Raw genomic sequence first — 18,479 nt, forward strand, 5'->3', positions numbered from 1 at the left:
ACACACACACACATACAACACACACACACTCACATACAACCCAACACACATGCACTCACATACAACACACACACAGGCACAGACAGCCAGATACACAGAGACACACAGACACGTTCACACACAAACACAATGACACACATACACGGACACACAGACATGCGTACAGAGACACATATAGGCAGACAGACATACACATGGATAGACAGATATGGAGTGACAACCAGATATGTACACATGCACACATATACACACTCACTGACTCACTGTTACACAGATGCAGACAGTTAGTTTCACATAGGGACACATACATGCACATACACACACACAGACACACACAGTCTCACAAACACAGCTCAGCTGAAATCACTCAGATACAATTCATGTGAATTAATTTATGATAACAATCGGATAACACTGTGAAACAAACAGCACAAAGTTTCCCAGCAAACACACCCCACCTGGAAATGCAATGTAAATATGAATGAAGAATTCAATTTGAAAATCTTCAAATCAAATTTTAGACCCAATTTCATAGTTTATGTCTTAATTTGCACTCAGTGTATTACAATCGGGACTTCACTCTAATGAAAGGGCATTGGCCTGAGATGGTAACTGTCTCTGCAGACAATGTTACATCTGCTTGTCAGGTTTTTATTTCAGATTTCCAGCATCTGCAGTATTTCGTTCCAGTTTGTTGAAAGGTAGCCACTCCAGACAGAGCAGATTGTGGTAGAAAAACAATACACAGTGAAGTCCCACCCAGAAGATGTTGCTGGGATTGGAGGGTTTGAGCTATAGGGAGAGGCTGAATAGACTGGGGGCTATTTTCCCTGAAGTGTCGGAGGATGAGGGGTGACCTTATAGAGGTTTATAAAATCATGAATGGCATAGATAGGGTGAATAGCCAAGGTCTTTTCCCCAGGGTGGGGGAGTCCAAAACTAGAGGTACAGGTTTAAGGTGAGAGGGGGAAGATTTAAAAGGGACCTCAGGGACAACTTTTTCACACAGAGGGTGGTGCGTGGATGGAATGAGCTGCCAGAGGAAGTGGTGGAGGCTGGTACAATTACAACATTTAAAAGGCATCTGGATGGGTACATGAATAGGAAGGGTTTATAGGGATATGGGCCAAATGCTGGCAAATGGCACTAGATTAATTTAGGATACCTGATCGGCACTGGACAAGCTGGACCGAAGGGTCTGTTTCTGTGCTGTACATCTCTATGACTCTAAGCTAACTGGTCAGATAATCTTTGCCTGATTGTGTTGATTGAGAGCCAATTGGCAAAGGAATCAGAGAGGCGATGAAACAAACAAACACAGAAATTACTGGAGAAACTCAGCAGGTCTGGCAGCATGTGTGGAGAGAGAGAGAGACAGAGTTAATGTTTTGGGTCCAGTGACCCTTCTTCAGAACTGAGCTGAAATTGTTTCTCTATGCATCAAGTTATGATCTGGAACACACCGCCTGAAAGGGAGAGGAAGCAAATAGGAATTTGCCGAAGGAAAGTTTGCAGGGTGAAGGGGAAAGAGCAGAGAGGAGCAGGATTCATGTGGAGCCAAACAGCTCAGTATCAACCTGATGAACCGAAGGGTCTGTTCCTGTGCTGGGATTAATATGTAACTCCAGGATGGCCAGGAGTTTTTACCAATTAATCCCTAAGGGTACCAGTTCCATTTCACAGGGCAGTCTTAAACTACTTGGACTGCAAAAAAAAACACGTAAGACTTGACACTGATTTGTAAGGTCTGAGAAATTGAGATCATGCCAAGCTATATTAAAGGAACTTTTAAATCTTTTTCCTTCTAATTATTACTAGCACAGCCTAGATATCCTTCAGCCAGAAGAAAGTGAACTAGCTGTCTCTGTATTCATCGACAAGCCCTCTGGCTTATATGGGACCTGCCTGCTCCCTCCCTCCCTCCCAGTTCCACTGCAAACAAGCAAGACAAACTTGCGTGGAAATGTCACAGATTCAGAACTTAGCTCTTCTGTTTGAAGTCCACTGTTCTAAATTTATACCTTACGCCGGTCTCTTCAAGAGAACTTTCTCCGATGTTGTCTATAGAGGAGGCAACCTTGGAACTCGGAAGAAAGAATGACATGCACTTATATAACACCTTTCAGCACCTCAGGATATCCCCACACCCATTTATGTCCAATGAATATTGACGGGAGGCAATGAGATGTTGTTTTGAAGCACAGCAATTGTTGTAATGTATCAGGCACGCAAATCAATTTGCGCACAGAAACAGCACTGTGATAATCTGTCCCGGTGATGAGGTTTAAGTGCATGTTATTGTCTAAGGCACCCAGCAGGAGACCCCCCTGTAGTCCCTGTGACAGAAGTAAAAACAAGACCTGCATTCCTCTGGCACCTCCCCTACCCTGCAGCCTCAGCATGCCCCAAGGCACTTCAAAGCCTGTGCATTGTGAAGTGTAGTCGCTGTTGTCATGTGGGCAGCCAATACGTGCACAGCAAAATCCCACTAAGGAGGGACCAGGTTAGTGTTTCAGAGATAGTAGGAACTGCAGATTTCTGAAAAAGGGTCTAGGCCCAAAACGTCAGCCTTCCTGCTCCTCTGATGCTGCTTGGCCTGCTGTGTTCATCCAGCTCTACACCTTGTTATCTAAGGGACCAGGTTGTCCATTTTCAGGTGTGGGTTGGGAGGTGAATTCCAGACCAGGACCTTGGGGGTGGGGTATCCTGCACATTTTTGTGATACTGGCCGTGGTTAATGGTTAATAACCAATAGTCTGGAATTGTGGCTCAATGATTGGTCAGATTTTATCAATAATGAAAACACTGTATCTTGACCAGTTTTTCTGTGATTTCTCAAAGTTGGCTTCTCTCGTGTACGAGCACCAAGTTTTGACAGTTCAGGATCAGCCAATTAGCTCTGATGTCAGATTCAGAAAGATCTGGAATGAGTCTAGGACCAGAATGTTCTAGAAAGTGGATGGCACGGTGGCTCAGTGGTTAGCACTGCTGCCTCTCCGCGCCAGGAACTCGCGTTCGATCCCACCCTCGGGTGACTGTCTGTGTGGAGTTTGCACATTTTCCCCGTGTCTGCGTGGGTTTCCTCCCACAGTCCAAAGCCGTGCAGCTTAGGGTGGATTGGCCGTGCTAAATTGCCCCATAGTGTGTGGGCTAGGTGGATTAACCATGGGAAATGTGGGGTTACAGGGATGGGGTGAGTCTGGATGGAATGCTCTCTCTCAAAAGGATCAGTGTGGAATTGATGGGCAGCATGGCCTGCTTCCACACTGCAGAGATTCTACGATTCTCTGAGTGATTTCACCCCAAATGATGAAGACCATTTTGACTCTGACAATGATAAAATCACTAAAAGCTCAGTCAACCCCAGCTGGAAATTGGTGTCCCACTTTCAAATGGAGCTCGCTCTCAGTATTGAATATTTCCTGTGTAGCTTGAGGTGTCATTTAAGTACAGTACAGAGGTAACTAGCCTTCCACAACATACACACTCAGCTGGAACACTGAGCCCTTCTCCAGGGAAAGATTTATTGGTTCTGGCAGCAGGCCAAACAGGGCTCATAGAGACATAGGCAGTAGGAGCAGGAGTAGGCCATCTGGCCCTTCAAGCCTGTTCTATCATTTAATCTGATCATGGACCATTATCCAGCTCAATAGTCTCTTCCTCCTTTTCCCCCAGTTCTCACTGGGCTGATCCAGGTTATAGAGGGACTGTCTTATGAAGAGGGGTTGAGCAGGTTGGGTCTGTACTCATGTAAGTTTAGAAGATTGTATGGTTACCTTGTATGAAACATACAAGATTCTTAAGGGGCTTTCCAGGGCCGATGTGAAGAGATTGTTTCTCCTTGTGGGAGAGTCTAGGACCACGGGGCATCATCTCAGAGTAAGGGGTTCCCCATTTAAGACAGATGAAGAGGAATTTCATCTCAGAGGGGAGTGAATCTGGGGAATTCTTTACTGCAGAGGGCTGTTGAGGCTGGTCATTAGGGACATTTAAGGTTAACACAGATTTTTAATCAGTGAGGGGAATCAAGGGCTATGGGATAAGGGCAGGAAAGTGGGCTTGAAGATGATCAGATCATCGAATGATCTCAGCACAGCAGACTTGATGGGCTGAATGGCCCACTCCTGCCCTGTTATGAGTGCGATGTTTTGAAAATAAGTTTTTGTTCTTGGAAGGAGTGAGAACGAAGCTTCAAATGGAGATGGGCAATGGGACAACGATCATCCAGGCATCATGGGTCACTGCCTGCAGCTTTAGACCAAGAGGGGGTCCAGGTAAAGCAGAGACGGCCAACCCCCCACCAACCCCCACCCTTCCCACCCGCCCACCTTTAAGGTGCATCAACAGGGATGAGAGAGGGTGTGCGGGAGAGAGTGTGTGTGTGTGTGTGTGAGACAGAGAGAGGACCCAGGGGAATGGCTCATCATCGTCTTGGGAGAAGCCTGGGAGTTCCCCAAAGTCAGCCCAAGGACAAAGTCAACAATACCAACGTTCCCAACACTTCAAAACCACTGCTCCCTACAGCACCCCCACCCCCAGCTCCTCCAAACTACAGAACAGCCTCTCGGGATCATTGAAGTGTTGGTATCTTATCCAGGCTGTTGTATTTCTTCAAGTAATTACCGAACGCCTTATCTCTAGACGTCTGCTTCTGAACAAACTCAAGAAATAATTAGAAAACTGCTGATGCCTGTATTGAAATAACTGCCCCCAAGTCCAACCAACCCTTAAACAAATGAAGACACTTACAATGGAGAAAGGGCAGGATGCAGGCTGCTGATGCTGGTAGAAGAGAGGATCTGGTACACCAGGCTGGTACCTGATGGGTAACTGTCCTGGGATAGAGCATCCATACGAGGGGTAAACAAGGTGAATGCTCTTTGGATCTGGTGGTGAATATGGAGGAGGCTCCCCAGTGAAGGCTCTATTGATATAGCCCAGTGTGGTCGTAGTTTGATCGCTTGTACCTTTGGGTTGAAGCATACAGTTAACTCCTCGATGGTTCCTTTCAGTGTTTTCCGTCAAGGGATTTTCATTTCTCTGAGCGTTCGGAGGCTCCTCTCGGTGTTCAGTTGAGTGGGTGAGCGCTGTCTGATCTGTAGTCTCCAATGTCCTCACCTCCGTGTTCTGATGGTCTCTCGCTGCCTCCTGATCTTGGAGTTCGCTCTCTCTCCCTGTTGTGTCGAAAAGAATCTGAGATATTAGAAACAGCAATTGGACTTGCATTTATGTAGCACCTTTCAGCATATCCCGGTGTATGGGGAAGTGAGGGGCTAGCTGTATTATCGCTAGACTAATTATCCAGAGACCTGGGTAATGTTAAGGTTCAAATCCTGCATTGGCAGATGGTGGAGTTTGAATTTAATGAAGAGACTGGAATTAAGAGTCTGGAGATAACCATGGAACTATTGCTGATCGTCAGGACAAACCTACTTGGTTCACTAATGTCCTTCTTTAGGAAGGAAACAATAGCAGAACATTTGGAGAATCATAATCAAATTAAAAGGGTCAGCACAGCTTCATGTAGAGGAAATGATGTCTGACTAATTTATTAGAGTTTCTTGAGGAAGTCTCAACTAGAGTGAATGGGGGAAACCAGTAGATGTGTTGTATTTGGAAATCCAGAAGATGTTCAACAAGGCACCTCGCAGAAGGTTAAGTCATAAGATACAAGCCCATGGCATTGGACATAGTATATTGGCATGGATAGAGAACTGGCTCAGGGGCAGGAAACAGTGAGTGGGGATAAGGGGTCATTTTTCAGATTGGTAACCTGTGACTAATGGGGTTCCAGTGATGGGATCACAACTGTTTACAATATAGATGAACAAATTGGAGGAAGGAAGTGAATTTGCAGATGACACCAGAATAGGCAGAAAGGCATGTTGTGAGAGGGATACAAAACAGCTTAGAGAGAGAACAAAAACAGAAATTGCTGTGAAAACTCAACAGGTCTGGCAGCATCTGTAGAAGGAGAAACAGAGTTAATGTTCTGGATCCAGTGACTCTGCAGTTTACAGAGAGATATTGATTAGTTAAGTAAGTGGGGAAACAAGTTGGCAAATGGAGTGTAATGTGGGAAAATGTGAAGTTGTTCATTTTGAAAGGGAAAATTAAAAAACAAGGTATTATTTAAATGGCGAAAAACAATAGAAAGCTGCAAAGCAAGGGGATTTGGGTGACTTGTACAATGAAACACAGAAAGCTAGCAGCGGCTAATCAGAACATCTTACTGTAACTGTACAAAGTGCTGGTGAGATCACATCTGGAGGACTGTGAGCAGTTTTCGCCCCCTAATTTAAGAAAATAATTTCATTGGAGGCAGTTTAGGGCAAGTTCACTAGAATGATCCATGGTGTGGTGGGTTGGGACTCTTTTCGCTAGAGTTTAGGAGAATGAGAGGTGATCTCATTGAAACATACAGGATTCTGAAGGGGCTTGACAGGGTAAATGTTGAGAGAATGTTCCCCCTCATGGGAGAGTCTCGAACCAGAGGGCATAGTCTCAGAATAAAGGGGCATCAATTTAAGACTGAGAAAAGGAGGAATTTCTTCTCTCAGAGGGTTGTGGGACTTTGGAACTCCTTGTCACAGAGAGCTGTGGGGGTAGAGACCTTGTGTATGTTTAAGGCTGAGGTGGATAGATTCTTGATCAGTCAGGAATCAAAGGTTATGCGGAAAGGGGAGGAAAGTGGATGTGAATAATGTTGGATAAGCCATGATCCTATTGAATAAGTCAGCAGGTTCAATGGGTTGAATGGCCTACTCCTGTTCCTATTTCTCATGGTCTTTTTTATTTCTTATGTGATTGACTTTCAATTGCCCTCTGGGTAACTAGGGATGCACAGTAAATGCCTAGTCAGCGATGCCTACAACCCATGGAATGGATTTAAAAAATCCCCGTCATGCTTTGCAGCCAATGTTGCATACTGTTGTGACGTTATATCTGACTTTCAATAGATTGCAACTTAATTTGAAATAGTTTCCATCTTCTAATAGACAATCTAGAAGGACAAGGGCAGCAGACATATGGGAACACCACCACCTTCATGTTCCCTCCCAGCCACTCGTCATCCTGACTTTAAAATGTATCACTGTTCCTTCAGTGTCATTGGATCAAAATCCTGGAATTCCCTCCCTAAGGGCATTGTGGGTCAACCCAACAGCACATGGACTGCAATGGTTCAAGAAGGCAGCTCCCCACCACCTTCTCAAGGGGCACCTAGGGACGTCCACATCCCACAAATAAATAGGAAAAAAAAATCAGGAACAGTTAGATTTACCGGCAATTACAGATTACCCATAAATCCAGATAATGACAGATCCCTGCCATCTTCACAAAGCAAATGTCTGGTGTGTTCTGAAATGTTATTGGTTTAATAAATGGATGGAAAATCATTGGTACCAGCACAATCAACATTAACCCTTCACCAGAGAGATTTACCTGCAGGAATTTACCCCACCATTGGTTACTGTGAAAGGTACATACCAACACACAAAATAGGGGCAAGAGCAGGCCATTCAGCCCTTCGAGTCTGTAGGGTAACCTCTGGCTCACAATATTCTGAATACAGTCTGACCAGAGCCTTATACATCCTCAGCAGTACACCTCTGGTCTGGTATTCTAGCCCTCTTGAAATGAAATGAATGTTAACATTGCATTTGCCTTCCTAACTGCCAACTGAACCTGCTTGTTAACCTTAAGAGAAACCTGAACTAGGACTCCCAAGTCTCTTTGCGCTTCAGATTTCTGAATATTAAGTTAACCAAAACGGATCCCCTCAGTCAATCACTTTGATAATAGTTCCCCATTCTCATTCCTTCTCTGGCTAACGAAATGTCTCCTTGTATGGTTGTCTCATTCTTCCTGTCACCTGTTGCATTTTTTTTGGGGGTGTGTCTGTTTGATTTCTGTTTATACTGCATTGTTGACTTGTCTGACAGTATTTTTATGTCTTGCAATGAGACCAGATTAAGTGGGAAGAAGCAGTCATGATTGGTAACCAAAACAAAAGCTGCTGGAAAAGCTCAGCAGGTCTGGCAGCATCTGTGAAGGGGAAAAAAACCAGAGCTAATGTTTCGGGTCTGGTGACCCTTCCTCAGCATGGTTGGCTGGTGCTGTTCAAAGTCCTCCGAGCCACTCACCATCCTGTCTTGGAAATATATCACCATTCCTTCAGTGTCGCTGGGTCAAAATCCTGGAATTCCCTCCCTAAGGGCAATGCACGTGGACTGCAGCATTGCAGGAAGGCAACCTCTCCCCCCACCTTCTCGAGGGTAATTAGGGATGGATGATAAATGCTGGCCCAGGCAGGGACCCCCATGTCCCGTGAATGAACACAGCCTCCCAGAGCAACACCGGATCAGACTAAGAGAAACAAGGCTGTCAGAGAATTTTATTCCAACCCTCCAAGGTCTCTGCATTTCTCCAATTCCAGCCCCTTGATCATCCCTGATTTCCATCCTTCTGCCCCGCGTGGCTTCAGTTCTTGGGATTTCCTCCTTGAAACATTCAAAAAGCCCAAAGACAGAAGCTTCTTTCACTCAGTGATTGTTTGGATCTGGAAAACGCTGAGAGCCTGGATGAGGCCAAGCCAGGGCTTTTCAAAGGACATTGAATCATTGGCTGTAGAGTTAATATTTGCAGGGCCACAAATAAAGAGGTAGAGTGTAAGATGGTGTGAACTGCTCTTGTAAAAAACATGCTGGGCCAACACAGATACGATGGGCCAAATGGGCCAACACAGATATGATGGGCCAAATGGGCCAACACAGATATGATGGGCCAAATAGGCCAACACAGATACAATGGGCCAAATGAGCCAATACAACCACATTCAGCTGAGAAAGCCAACATTGATATGTGGGCTGAATGTCCTTCATGTGTATTATGACTATTCCATATACACCTTCACCTGTGCCTCATGTTGCTACGGTGACACCAAAGTGCTCTCACAAATGATTTACATTAAAGATTAATTTACAGTATTTCATTGAACTGTATCAATGATTGCTGACTGGCACTATTGAAAACTCACAACAGACTTGGAAACCAATGGGGACTTTGGATTTCTCTACTCATTCAAACTATTCCAGCCTTAAATCTTAACACCATCCCCACAATCCTCAAAGGTGGTGGTGAGCTGCTTTCTTGTACCACTGCAGGGCAGGCAGGAAAGGTGTTAAAAGGGCCTTTATTAGCTGAGTCATTGAACCCAGAGCAAGGACATTGTGTTGGAGCTGTATAAAACACTGGAAGGGCCACTACTGGAGTACTGTGGTCAACACATTATTGGACGGATGTGATTGCACCGAGTGGATGCATAGCAGATTTCCCAGGACACTGCCTGGATTGGAGAGTCTGGGTTATGGGGAAAGATTAGAGAGACTGGGATTGTGCTCCTTAGAGCAGCAAAGGTTCAGAGGGCCACAGGCAGGGTGGATAGGAAGGCTATCTCTCCAATAACCAGGGGCTTAGATTTCAGGTAGGAGGTAGAAGGTCAGGAGGAGGGCTGAGGAGAATGTTTTTCATTCAGATGATAGTGAGAGTCTGAAACTCACTGCCTGAAAGGGTGGTTGGGTCAGAAACCCTCGTAACATTGAAGCAGTATTTAGACATTCATTTGCATTGCTATAGCCTCCAGGGCTTTGGGCCCAGAGCTGGAAAATGGAATTAGTGTGGCCAGAGATCTTTGTTGACAAAACACTGACTGGATGGGCCAAATGGCCTCCTCCTGTACTGCAGTCTATGGAGGAACAGCCCACAGCACTGTGAGGGCGGGATTTCCAGGATTTTGACTCAGCAACAGTGAAGGAACAGCGATACATTTCCAAGTCGGGATGGTGAGTGACTCGGAAGGGGAGCGCTGTTCCCATGTATCCGCTGCACTTGTCCTTCTGGATGACAGAGGTCACGGGATTTGGAAAGTATTAACAGAGGGAGATAGTTCAGGACTTGGCCTTCCTCCCAGTTAAATAAGAAAAAAAATGGTCATTTTGTGTTTGTGGTGTTAAATTGAAAGGACGCAATAATAACAGGCTGACCCAGTTCTAAGTTGATAGCTCAGTCTCATGCACTGCGAAACAGCAGACTCACAATGAATGCCATTTGCCTACCTCTAAGTAATGATATCCCTGCTATAAATTCCTCTAGTCTTTATCTCGTCCCAAGGGAAAAGCTACTGAAAGGACCCTGAATGGCTTCATAATGCTGTGAGGTACCAGATCAGTGTAAAAACCCAGTAATTAATACTTTACTGACTAAACCTGCTAATGAAAAATAAAGATGAAAAACGCTAACATGAACGCAGACACTTACAAAGTTCCAGACATCCTGCAACAAGCAAAACAACTGAAATACCTGATTCCATTCCTGTCGCCGTTTTTTTTCTCTCTGTCTCTCCCTCCCCGAACAGGTTTAAAGTTTCTTGTGACCGAAGCAAAAAGCTGCCGGTGTTGCCTGTGCGATGGGATTAATAAGTCACAGAGTTACTGTTTGCAGAGCAGTGTGCAAACAAGTTTATATATATATATATATATGTTTAAAAAAAACCCAGGGCCAGCTTCTCACAGGAGGCAGCCAAGCAGAGGGGCAGAGGGAGGGCTGGAGGCTACAGGCTGGGGAAGGTGATGTATGGTACCGGTCAGGGCTGCTGTGCCTCACCCTGGCACAAAGTCCCTCTCCACACACACACACACAAGCACGTTGAATTATTCAGAAGAGATAAGCTTGTTATCTAAACACAGAGAGTACATCCACCTTTGAGCCAATGGTTACCATTCAAAATGCACTTTTTCTTCCCCCCCGGGGTGTGATGCATTGCAAACTTTTATACCGCTTTTGCTGGGATCTATACAATTCGAATGTAAATCAATGTCGATTAATAAAGGCTCCCGATCATGAACAGAAAAGGACTCGCTTCAGGCTCCCTTGTGCACTGATAGCCACAAAAGAGTTCGTACTTGCATTTCTATAGTGTCCTTCACAACCTGGAGAGTCTGAGCTTTAAGGTGAGAGGGCAGTAGAAGTGGGAAATCTCACAAACTTTAAGAAGCGGGTGGATGATCACTCGAAATGTCATAACATTTAAGGCTTTGGGCCAAGTACTGGAAAGTGGGACTTTTCCTACATAGGTCAGTACAGCCTCAGCGGGCCGAAGGGTCTCTTCCATGCTGTATGATTCTATGACTCAGGAAATCCCAAAGTCCAAGACAGCCAATGTAGCATTTTTTTTGCTGTTTGCAAATTGACTGTTATAATGAAGGAACTAAAGCAGTCAATTTGGACACAGCAAGCTCCAGTGAAAGAACATAAATATAGTTGAAAATCAGAATGGTGTGTGTCTGGCAGGTGGTGGTAATTAGACCATAAAATGTAGGAACGGAAGGAGGCCATTTGGCCCATTGAGTTTGTTCCGTCATTTGATAAGATCATGGCTGATTTAATAATCCCCAACTCTACTTCCCTACATTGTCCCCATAATCCTCGCTTTACTTACTGTCTATCTCAGCCTCGACTATACTTAATGCCCCAGCTTCAACAGCCCTCTGCAGTAAAGAATTCTACAGATTCACTTCCCTCCGAGAGCAAAAAATTCCTCCTCATTTTTATCTTAAAAGTATGATCCCCTTATTCTGAAATTGTGCCCTCTGATCCTAGACTCTCCCACGAGGAAAACAACCTCTTGGCACTTACCCTGTCAAGTCCCCAAAGAATCTTCTTTGTTTCGATTAGGTCATCCTTCATTCTTCCAAACTGCAATGAGTATAGGCCCAATCTAATCAACATCTCCTGATTAGACAGACCCTTCATACCTGGGATCAACCCAGTGAACCTTCTCTGGATTCCCTCCAGTGCCAAATATATCTTTCCTTACATATGGGGCCCAAAAGCATTCAGTGCTCCAGCTGTGGTCTGCCATATGTAGTTTTAGAAAAACCTCCTTATTTTTATATTCCATTCCCTTGGAAATAAAGGCCAACATTCCATTTGCCTTCCCTATTGCCCGCTGACCTTGGATATTAACTTTTTGAGATTTATGTATGAGAACTCCAAGAGCCTCTGTTCTGTAGCTTTCTGCAGTCTTTTTCTATTTCAATTGTATTGAGTTCCTCCATCCTTTCTGCCAAAGTACATAATCTCAAATTTTCCGACACTATATTCCATCTGCCATGTCATCCTCACCCACTTACCTTGCCACCAATTTATTATGTGTCATCTGCAAACTTGGCGATGGTAAATTCATTTTCCTCATCCAAGTCATTTACATTGTAAGTTATTATGGTGCCAGCACTCTAATAGTTACTCCACTAGCTGCCTTGGTGAGATGTGAAACTGTGTCCTGAGGGAATTAGCTTAGGACATGAGTCATTGATATTATCACCAACTAAATATTCAGTGCAGAGATAGTAGGAACTGCAGATGCTGGAAAATCTGAGATAACAAGGTGTAGAGCTGGATGAACACAGCAGGCCAAGCAGCATCATAGGAGCAGGAAGGCTGATGTTTCGGGCCTAGACCCTTCTTCAGAAATGAAGGGTCTAGGCCCGAAACATCAGCTTTCCTGCTCCTATGATGCTGCTTGGCCTGCTGTGTTCCTCCAGCTCTACACCTTGTTATCTCAAATATTCAGTGCATGTTATTTTTCAAAAGAGCAGGAAATGGTGGGATAGCTTTGTTGGTGTGAGAGGGACAATAGCGAGAAATGTAGGCAGAGGTAAGAAACAAAAAGAGGAAGAAGACATTCTTCGGAGTAGTTAATAGGTCCCAGAACAGTCACTGTACTGTAGGATAGAGGATAAATCAACAGATGATGAGGACATATAAAAAAGCAGTACACTATTCATGGGTGACTTTAATCTTCATGTAGATTGGGAAAATCAAATTGTCAGACATAGGCAAGAGCATGAATTCATAGAGTGTAGAAGCGATTTACTAGGATGTTGCCAGGTATGGAAGGTTTGAGTTATAAACAAAGGCTGGATAGGCTGGGGTAGTAGGCACTGCAGATGCTGGAGAATCTGAGATTTTCTGAAGAAGGATCTAGGCCTGAAATGTCGACCTTCCTGTTCCTCTGATGCTGCTTGGCCTGCTATGTTCATCCAGCTCTACACCTTGTTATCTCTGGATAGGCTGGGCCTCTTTTCACTGGAGTTTAGGAGGTTGAGAGGTGACCTTATAGAAGTTTATAAAATAATGAGAGGTTAATAGTAGTCTTCTCCCTAGGATGGGGGATTTCAAGATTAGGCTGCACGTTTTTAAGGTGAGAGGAGAGAGATTCATAAAAGACATGAGGGGCAAATTTTATACACAGAGGGTGGTTCACGTGTGGAATGAACCTCCTGAGGAAGTGGTGGATGTGGGTACAATTACAACGTTTAAAAGACATTTGGATAAGTTCATGAATAGAAAAAGTTTGGAGGGATATGGGCCAGGAGCAGGCAAGTGGGACTAGTTTAGTTTGGGATTATGGTCGGCATGGACTGGATGGACCGAAGGGTCTGCTTGCACGCTGTATCACTCAATGACAGTTTCCAAGAGTAACATGCTATGGATGCAACCAGAGATCAGTCTATTTTGAATTTGATTTTGAATGTGTGATGCAGAAGCTTTAATAAATTAACTTAAGAGTGAAAGATCCCATAGGAAATAGTGACCATAATTTGGTAGAATTTAGTATTCAAGGGAATTTTCAGGCCTTTCTTTATATGGTACCAGTAAAGATGGTATTGTTGGAGGGAGTGGTGTAAACAATAGGTGCAGTTAGACCTCAGATAGAAAGACAGTGAAGCATGGATACTGGTAAGCCAAGGATGAAGAGAAGCTGATAATGGGGACCATAAGTGGTTGAAGATGGGTTGGCTGCGCTGGAGGAGGCCCACAGCAATGCCAGGGATGAGGGGATGCCTAACGACATGGAAAGTGGTGTTCGGGCCCTAAAATTATTGAACTCAAAGTTTCTCCAGTGAATTCCAGCATCTGCAGTTCTTGGTTTAATTTCCTTTCGTCCAACCAGCTAGAGGACATGTTCGTCAGTGACTCATGTCTACGTGGACTGATGTAAATGGGAGTGTGGAGATCAGGTGAAAGGTGTTAAGTAACTGCAATATACACAATCAGAGCCATTTGATGTTAATTATCAATGAATGTTCTGCACTCTGCAATTTGGTCCAAAATGCATTAGAAAATGAGCCTTTAAACTAAATGAAATGTGACAGTGTTAATGGCCTGTTGCAAAGAGCCTTAGGTCATCTTGCACCCACAGCACTTAGGGTCTTCAGGAATCTCCTGAATGGGAGCATCTCTATATTCCCATCACATCAGTTAGTGGCATTCGGGCGATGAGACAGCACATAAAGAAATAATTCACCATTCTTTGATGAACGTAAAATACCGTGGATGCTGGAAATCTGAGATTGAAAAAAAAAGTGCTGGAGAAACTCAACAGCTCTGGCAGTATCTGTGGAGCAGTAACAGAGTTAACATTTCAAGTCATTAGGCTCAGTGGTTAGCACTGCTGCCTCACAGCACCAGGGACCTGGGTTCGATTCACCCTCGGGCAACTGTCTGTGTGGAGTTTGCACATTCTCCCCGTGTCTGCGTGAGTTTCCTCCGGGTGCTCCGGTTTCCTCCCACAGTCCAAAGATGTGCAGGCGAGGTGGATTGGCCATGCTAAATTGCCCCATAGAGTTCAGGGATATGTAGATTAGGTAGGTTATAGGGGGATGGGTCTGGGTGGGATGCTCTGAGGGTCAGTGTGGCCTTATTGGGCCAAAGGGCCTGTTTCCACACTGTAGGGATTCTATGATTGGCCAGCAGCTCCATATGTTCAGGTTCCACCAACAGACCAGGAGGGTGCGCCATAGCACAGCCAGACAGGCTTAATATCCATCTGAAAATCCTTCCAATTCTCTAATGGTGAGAGGGGCAAGAGTTTCCTGTTCAGCCAGACATTTGGAGTAGCATGGCCGAACAAGCTCCCTGCATTAAAGGACTCCACACACAAGTTTGTGCTGTTTAATGCTACCATTTCTTTCATTTAGCCTAACATGATACAGTGATTGACTGAGGGTTTGTGTGCTGCAATAGTAGTGCCACCACCTCTGAGATAGGAGGCCAGATTTCAGTTCCACCTGTTCCTGAACAGTATTAATAACATCTCTGAACAGGTTGGCTAGGAAAATATCAAGAGTGACTGACTGAACAACTAGTACAATGTCTCACTTAACAGTGCAACGTAGGAATGAGAGTTGCACTGAGACCTTATGAACCCAGAGGTATGCGATCTTAGAAATTCTTTGGAAGCTTTGGAAGAATATCGGGAAAGTAGGACCAATCTGAAATGAGGAAATAAGAGGGCTAAAAGGGGTCATGAAATATCTTTAGCAAACAGGGTTAAGGAAAATCCCAAAGCCTTTTATTCGTACATAAGGAGCAAGAGGGTAACTAGAGAAAGGGTTGGCCCACTAAAGGACAAAGGAGGGAAGTTATGCGAAGAGTCAGAGAAAATGAGTGAGATTCTTAAAGAGTACTTTGCGTCGGTATTCACTGAGGAGAGGGACATGACGGATGTTGAGGTTAGGGATAGATGTTTGATTACTCTAGGTCAAGTTGGCATAAGGAGGGGGTAAGTGTTGGGTATTCTAAAAGGCATTAGGGTGGACAAGTCCCCAGGTCTGGATAGGATCTATCACAGGTCACTGAGGGAAGCGAGAGAGGAAATAGCTGGGGCTTTAACAGATATCTTTGCGGCATCCTTGAGCACGAGTGAGGTCCCGAAGGACTGGAGAATTGCTAATGTTGTCCCCTTGTTTAAGAAGGGTAGCAAGGATAATCCAGGTAATTATAGACTGGTGAGCCTGATGTCAGTGGGTGGGGAAGCTGTTGGAGAAGATACTGAGGGATAGGATCTATTTACATTTGGAAGAAAATGGGCTTATTAGTGATAGGCAGCATGGTTTTGTGCAGGGAAGGTCATGTCTTACCAACTTGATAGAATTCTTTGAGTAAGTGACAAAGTTGATAGATGAGGGAAGGGCTGCAGATGTCATATACATGAACTTCAGTAAGGCATTTGATAAGGTTCCCCATGGTAGGCTGATGGAGAAAGTGAAGTCGCATGGGGTCCAGGGTGTACTAGCTAGATGGATAGAGAACTGGCTGGGCAACAGGAGACAGAGAGTTGTAGTGGAAGGGAGTTTCTCAAAATGGAGAACTGTGACCAGTGGTGTTCCACAGGGATCCGTGTTGGGACCACTGTTGTTTGTGATATACATAAATGATCTGGAGGAAGGTATAGATGGGCTGATTAGCAAGTTTGCAGATGACACTAAGATTGGTGGAAGAGCAGATAGTGAAGGGGACTGTTGGAATATGCAGCAGAATATAGACAGATTGGAGAGTTGGGCGGAGAAATAGCAGATGGAGTTCAATCCAGGCAAATGTGAGGTGATGCATTTTGGAAGATCCAATTCAAGAGTGAACTATATGGTAAATAGAAAAGCCCTGGGGAAAGTTGATGCACAGAGAGAGATCTGGGTGTTCAGGTCCACTGTACCCTGAAGGTGGCAACACATGTCGATAGAGTGGTCAAGAAGGCATATGGCATGCTTTCATTCATTGGACAGGGTATTGAGTACAAGAGTTGGCAGGTCATGTTACAGTTGTATAGGACTTTGGTTCGACCACATTTGGAATACTGCGTACAGTTCTGGTCGCCACATTACCAAAAGGATGTGGATGCTTTGGAGAGGGTGCAGAGGAGGTTCACCAGGATGTTGCCTGGTTTGGAGGGTGCTTGCTATGAAGAGAGGTTGAGTAGATTAGGATTATTTACATTAGAAAGACGGAGGTTGAGGGGGGACCTGATTGAGGACTACAAAATCATGAGAGGTATAGACAGGGTGGATAGCAAGAAGCTTTTTCCCAGAGTGGGGGATTCAATTACTAGGGGTCACGATTTCAAGGTGAGAGGGGAAAAGTTTAAGGGAGATATGCGTGGAAAGTTCTTCATGCAGAGGGTGGTGGGTTCCTGGAACGCATTGCCAGCGGAGGTGGTAGAGGCAGGCACGATAGCGTCATTTAAGATGTATCTAGACAGATACATGAATGGGCAGGGAGCAGAGGGATACAGATCCTTGGAAAATAGGCGACAGGTTTAGATAGAGGATTTGGATCAGCGCAGGCTTGGAGGGCCGAAGGGCCTGTTCATGTGCTGTAATTTTCTTTGTTCTTGTTCTTTGTTCAATGCGATTTTTTTTTAAAGTCATGCTTTTTTGAGATTTAACCAAATAGTTGCTTCAGTAGAGAATCATCAAGAGCCACTGTTTTTTTTTGCATCTGTGTGCCCAGCTACTGCCAACTCTCCTCAGAAATGTTGTTCTTTCTCAAGTGTGACCATTTAGTTCCAAACAAACACCTTTTCCTTGGACTGACTGCTGCTTCAGGACCAATCATTAACTCCTGGCTCAGTTGTTCCTTGGTAACATGAACATTGTGAAGTGGTTGCTGTGGGAAAACTGCTGATTACTCCCAGCTGGCACCAACCAACGTCATTTAATTCTAACTGTTTTCTGTACATTAGCCAGTGTTTTATTTGAGCTGACATTGCAGTAACTCACTCCGGCTCCTCTCTCAGCACCTTCCAGATTCACCACCTTCAACATCTAGATACGTTGGGGTGGCAAGGTGGCTCAGTGGTTAGCACTGCTGCCTCACAGCGCCAGAGACCCGGGTTCATTTCCACCCTCCGGCGACTGTCTGTGTGGAGTTTGCACATTCTCCCTGTGTCTGCGTGGGTTTCCTCCGGGTGCTCCGGTTTCCTCCCACAGTCCAAAGATGTGCAGGCTAGGTGGATTGGCCATGCTGAATTGTTCATAGTGTTCAGGGATGTGTAGATTAGGGGGAGGGTGTCTGAGGGGGATGCTCTGAGGGTCGGTGTGGACTTGCTGGGCTGAAGGGCCTGTTTCCGCACTGTAGAGATTCTATGGGAACACCCCCAGCTGCAAGTTTCCCACCAAATCCCACACCACCCTGATTTCAAAAGAATTATATCACTGTTCCTTCATTGTCACTGGGTCAAAATCCTGGAATTCTATCTACAGCACATGGACTTCAAAGTGGCAGCTCACCACCACCTTCTCAAGGGGCAGTTAGGGGATGAGCAATAAATGCTGGGCCCAGTCAATGACACCCACATCCCATGAACGAATAAGTATAAAACAAATCATTGCTGGGATATGATACTTGTTGGGGATACTTGGTCAGGGATAGGCACATGACAACAACATCCTCACAATGAGGTGAAACATCTCTCAGCATTTACATTGCAAAGCCCATTAAGAATCCTAAACTAAAACAGAAATTGCTGGAAAAGCTCAGCAGGTCCGACAGCATCCGTGGAGAGAAATGGGTTCTGAGGAAGGGTCTCTAACCTGAGACGTTAACTCTGATTTCTCTCCACAGGTGCTGCCAGACCTGCT

At 44.9% G+C, this 18,479-nt stretch overlaps 1 protein-coding gene across 3 annotated transcripts in view; it reads right to left on the bottom strand.

Moving 5' to 3' along the window:
• LOC125486375 (proline rich transmembrane protein 1B) overlaps positions 1-10,573 on the bottom strand; it is a 23,520-nt gene extending 12,947 nt beyond the window's left edge. For 2 of the 3 annotated variants that reach the window (XM_048613636.1, XM_048613634.1), the window contains exons 1-2: positions 10,318-10,371; positions 4,750-5,174 (exon numbers count right to left, since the gene is read on the bottom strand). In XM_048613636.1, the coding sequence (XP_048469593.1) occupies positions 4,750-5,174; positions 10,318-10,369 (477 nt within the window). In that variant the 5' untranslated portion in view covers positions 10,370-10,371. Of the gene's footprint in view, positions 1-4,749; positions 5,175-10,317 lie in introns of all 3 variants that reach the window. The other variant, XM_048613635.1, reaches the window with a different exon arrangement.
• Between the last annotated feature and the right edge of the window lie 7,906 nt (positions 10,574-18,479).

Source organism: Rhincodon typus, chromosome 28 (genome assembly GCF_021869965.1).
Source record: "Rhincodon typus isolate 14 chromosome 28, sRhiTyp1.1, whole genome shotgun sequence".
Classification (NCBI taxonomy): Eukaryota; Metazoa; Chordata; class Chondrichthyes; order Orectolobiformes; family Rhincodontidae; genus Rhincodon; species Rhincodon typus.